This window comes from Plasmodium relictum, assembly GCF_900005765.1.
Source record: "Plasmodium relictum strain SGS1 genome assembly, contig: PRELSG_00_v1_326, whole genome shotgun sequence".
NCBI lineage: Eukaryota > Apicomplexa > Aconoidasida > Haemosporida > Plasmodiidae > Plasmodium > Plasmodium relictum.
In genome coordinates, this window is record NW_021628537.1 from 9341 (window position 1) to 15067 (window position 5727).

Consider the following 5727-nt stretch of genomic DNA (forward strand, 5'->3'; position numbering starts at 1 on the left):
GAATTTATTATAAGTAAAATTAGTAGATATTTCTCTGTATACTCTATTAATTTGACTCTTTAAAATACTGTAAAAGTATTCCAATGGACAATTAATAAATCAGACATATACATCTAAAAATATCAACATTCATCCTTGTTAACTATAAAAAAAAAGAAAATTATTATGTTTTCTTCCTTAAATTTATTTCATTAATAAATATTCCAAAAAAAAAATTATATCATCTTATTGAATTCTTCTTAGATAAGTAATTGTTTAATAAATTAATATAAAAGTTATAAAAGTATAAGCATATCTTATATTTCATTTATTACTATATTATTAAGATTATAAAAAGGTTAATAACGTTTTTACTTGCTATGTAAAAATAATTTAATTAGATTGAAATATGTTATAACTAAAAAAAATAAGAAAATATAGGAATTAACTATATGGAGAACAAATATATAATATTATACAACTTTTAAGAAAAAAAATTCAAATAATATAAAAATTATTTTCATAGAATACTGCATTATTTTTTTTAAAAATTTAGTTTCTTTAACATAATCATTTTTGAATATAGTAATAACCTAATTATATATCAATGTATATGTTTTAGGAAATTAATTAAATTAAAGTAACTAAATAATTATGTTTTTTAAAAATATAACCATTCAATAAATAGAAATAAAAAAATTTCTAATAATTGCAAATAATATTGTTTTTATATAACTAGTTAGTAAAAAATATTATTAATCTTTAATAAAACGACATATAGTAAATTATGAGAAAAAAAATAAAAGGATATTTTATTTTTGTAAATTCTTTTTATTAATTGTAATTTAAAATTTTTAACTTTAAAGAAAAAAATATAGTTTTTTTTTTTTTTAATTTTGTCGTTAATTAATGAATAAATTCATTGCCCTTAATATGCAGTTTTAAGTTTTTCCTTGATAAAACTTATTTATTTATGTTTGTGATTAATTAAATAGAACATATTAGTAAGACCAAATTTTATTTTGTCATATCTAGGAGTATATTGCATGTAAAATCTAAAGTGATAGCACCGTGACCAACTTAGTGTGTCTAATAAAAGTTTTTATCATAAAAACAACTCAGTTATAATTATACTTTTATTTATTTTTTTTTGTGTTTATTTTGTTTGCATGTTTTTTTTTCCCTCTAATTTTTTTCTTTTTTTTTTGGTAAGCAATGATGAGAAAGAATAGCAAATAAATTTCGTCAATTAAAATTTTTTTATTTAGCTTATTTAAGTTTTTAAATTTATTTAATTTTCTATTATATAGAAACCTTAGTACAGAGTTATAAAGGAGTTTTAATATTTGCTCTTTATTAATTTGGATATTCATCACTTTTATTAAAATTGTTGAATAACCAATTAATTAATAAGTTGTCAAATTAATTTTTTTATTTTATAAAAATTAAACTGGAAGTTAAGAGAAAAATAAAAAGGATCTTGTTTTTATTAAATTTTTATCTTTATATATTTTTGAAAAAACCGTTAATAGTTCTATAAATAAATTGTTATTTTACTTAATATTGTTTTATATATAATTAAAGATTTGTAAAAGAATTTACATTTTAATAAAAATAAGGATAAATTTCTATTAAAATTGATAAATGCCATTTATAAAACAAGTTTTGCCTTAAGAACAATAAGATCATTAAGTTTATGTGTTTTTAATTAAAGAATAATAAATTTTATATTAAATAAATGATTTATTTTTTGTGATACAGAATGATTATATGAAATTTTATTATTTGAAGCAAAGTCATTTTTATTACAAATAAGAATGGTGTTTACTGTTATACATTCTCTTTATTTGTTTGTTCTTTTAATACTTTTGAAGATTCATTAAAGAGATTATTAATATATCAAAGCTATGGTGATATTTAACATACATTTAATCTTATATTATAGATATTTTTTTTTTTAATGAATAATAATTTTAATTAAAAGGTTATTTAAATTTTTTTACATATTTAATTTCTATTCGTTCTAGTATTAAAAGGGTTGAAATTATTAAATGACATAAAGTGAATAGAATAAAACTAGGAGATTCTATACTATAGATTTCAAATAAAAAAAAAAATGTATATAATACAAGGGATAAAAGCGATAAAAGAATAGAAAAGCCCAGTAAAAAGAGTTTTAAATTGCTTTTACATTTGTCTAAGGTTCTCTCGATTAATTTTACATTTTGATTTTTCCTTTCTGTCTCTATTTCACCTTCTTGTTCTACATCTATATTTTCTTCTATTTCATTTTTCTCATTTCTTGATTCCGAATATGTTTCTAATATATCATGTTGATCATGGTAATTTAATCCTTTTTTCGTTTGTTTTATTGCATCATTGCTTTCTGCCAATGATCTTTTGTATCCCAAATCCAACACATTTTTTAAGCCATTTTCGTGATTCCATGATTTATAAGAATCCCACTAAAATAGAAAAAAACATTTGGTATTTAAAAAAAGTTTTTTTTTACATTAATAAAATTATAACAAAAAAAATAGTAATAAAAAATAAATATAAATAGTTAAGTATAATCATTATCCTACATTATTATAAAATTTTAATATCCAAATTAAAAGGATAAATATAAAAGACTTCATAAGAAAATATAACAAATTTTTTTTCTCTCTTTTACTACATAATTTTAAAGTGGACACATCTGTAGTAATAAGATCTTTAGATACACGGTAATAATACATAGGATGCATCCTAATACTCGGAATAAGCATAATCTTATTTTTCCTATTCATTTTTTTTCATAAATTAAAACGATCTTATTAAATAAAAACAAATTTTTATTTATTATTTTTTTTACATATTAAAAGGATAATCAAATGAAATAATCGAGTTTAAAAAATCAATTTTTAAATTTGGAAGGAAACAAGGTTTTTTTTTCTTTATATGAAAAAAAGAAAAATTAAAAAAAAAATTATTTATATTTATGAATTAATTTAATCCTTAGCAAAGCATAAAAATATAATTATTAATTTTCTTAAAGATAGAGCAAAATATTTAAAGATATTACTTTTTTACATGGCTTAAAATGTTCATTTTATGTTATATCGTTAATACTATATATTAAAGCATGTATAATTATGTTAATTTAAAACTTAATAATCTTGCAAGTTTTTTAAGATAATTTTTAAAAATTAATTTAATAAAACATTATTTTCATTAAATTTTATTTTATATGAACATATTTTCTCTTTTTAGTTATAAATTCTTTCTTTATTATGATAATATTGATAAATATATAACAGTAACTTTTATTAATCTTTTCTTTATTTTTATTGAAACATTATCATTTGCTTTTGAAAAAATATGCATATGCATGTGCCCAATTTCATACTGAATTATAATTTTTCATAATAGTTAAAATGATAATATATCATAAAAACACTAGGTTATCTTTAAAATAAAACTAAAACTATTATATATTATATCCTTAATGTATATTTAATAGTACATTTCTTCTTTATAATTTTTATTATTAAATTATAATTATTGCTATTTTTGCTATTTTTATAAGTTTATACATTCTTCTTATCCATTTATTTATTTTATTTTTTTTTCTTTCCTAAGTATTTTTATTATAATATAATAATTTATTTATAAAAAAATTAATGCATGCACATATTTTTAATTTGGATTTTATATCATCCTATAATTTAACATTATTTTATTACACACCATTATAGTGCTAAGTTATAATGATAAAACTACAATCGAGTATATTTGGCATAAATATAAAAAACATAATCAAATATGTTATCTTTAAAGTTTATTTAATAACATATGTCTTAAAAGTCTATAGGATTATTATTATCACATTTATAATTTAAATTAAAGGGTAATTATTTCAATATTTTCTGTTCCTTTTCTATTATTAGAATTAATAATACGTATATATATTACGTTAAGTATAAAAATAAAGTTTGAAATAATTATTATTGCTTATTTCATGAACGTTATCCTTAATTTATTATTCATTTAAAATTTTATTATTTTAAATTCATCTTTTTTTTTTTTTTTAAGCAAATAAAGAATTAGTCATACTCAAAATTTTTGTTTTAAAAGGAGTTATTAAAAAATATATTGGATTATTCATATAAAATATTTAATGTATGCATGTTCAATAATTTATTAATATATCTTATTTTAATAACATTAATATACAAAACTTTTATAAATATTTTAAATTAGCAATTAAATAGGATATTCTAAAGTAATTTTTTTCTTGAATATTTTAACAATTATTATTTTTACCCAGAATTTCAAATTTTAACTTTTAAATATATTTTTATTAAAGTTATTAATATTAGTTATATTCAAAAGTAAATAATTTTTATGAATAAAAATTATTTACTTTTGAATATAAAATAAAAAAATGAACAGAAAAAGTAATTCTATCTTTCATATTTGTTTATATCATGGGTACTATTTCCATGAGAATAAGCATTACACTATTATAGATATGCCAACTTTAAAAATATACAGTGAAATAGAGAAAAAAAAAATTATATTTTTTTATAAAGATCCTTATATTTATCCTCTTAATTTGTATATTACAAAGTTTTTATTATTTAAGATAATGATAATATTTAAAAAATACTTGTGTTTTTTTATTTTTAATATTTCTTTTATCAAAGTTTTATTTTTATGAAAATTTCTTCTTAAGTACTAAATATTATTTTGCTATTTTAGTGGACTTCTTTTAGGCCGTGGAATTACAAAAATAACTTAAAAAACATATTGAATTTAGGAACTAAAAGATCATTAGCAGAAAGTAATCATTCAATAAAACAAACGAAAAAAGGACTAAATTGCCATGACCAACAGGATATATTAGGATCATATTTAGAATCAAAAAATGAGCAAAATGAAATAGAAGAAATTAGAGATGTAGAACAAGGAGACGAACTAGAGACAATAAAAAAAAATAAAAATGTAAAATTTATCGGAATATCTTCACGCAAATATATAAATAATTTAAGACTGTTTTTCTTAATTTCTGCTTTTCTCTTATCTTTTTTTTCATTTGCATTATCTACAACTACTAGTGTATATAATCCATCAATAATTTACAGATTTTTATCTTAATTAATTTAACTTCTATTATATTTACAATAAATATAATGTACAAGGAAATTAAAATAAAACAAAACAAATTATAACTTTTCTTATTAAAACTTTTGTACATAAAAAAAAAATATATTATATAAGATTAAAAGTATTTTAAACGTTATTATGTATCTGTTTTATTAATTGGCCGTTTAATGACTTTGCTAGAGTATTAAACAAACAAATTAATAAAGAGCATGTATAACTAAGTATACGTTTATATATATATATTCGTTTTTATTATATATATATATACAGTTTTCTTATGATGCATAATATTTAATTGAAGTTAAATTTTACTGCATCTTTTAATAAACCTATTAACAGTTATAAATGAGTTTTTATTTACAAAGAATTAATATCTTCTTTTAATTAAAAACATACAAATAATTTATAACAATTTATTAAGTCAAAATTTTATGATATTCAATGTTATTTCAAAAATATACATTGAATAATACATAAATATTTCTCTTATCTCTTAAGTTTTAATAAGTTAACATTTCTTTCTTTTAATTTTTATTTACACTAAAAATTAAAACATAACATAACATAACATTCATTCATAAAAACTCTTCCCAAAAAAAA

At 17.5% G+C, this 5727-nt stretch overlaps 1 protein-coding gene across 1 annotated transcript; it reads right to left on the minus strand.

Moving 5' to 3' along the window:
* Window positions 1-1964: 1964 nt before the first annotated feature.
* Window positions 1965-2768, minus strand: PRELSG_0024800 (fam-h protein; the record flags this gene model as incomplete). The annotated part of the gene is made up of 2 exons (XM_028675257.1): window positions 1965-2444; window positions 2565-2768. 2 exons carry the CDS (start codon window positions 2766-2768, stop codon window positions 1965-1967), a joined length of 684 nt encoding a protein of 227 aa, XP_028531125.1.
* Between the last annotated feature and the right edge of the window lie 2959 nt (window positions 2769-5727).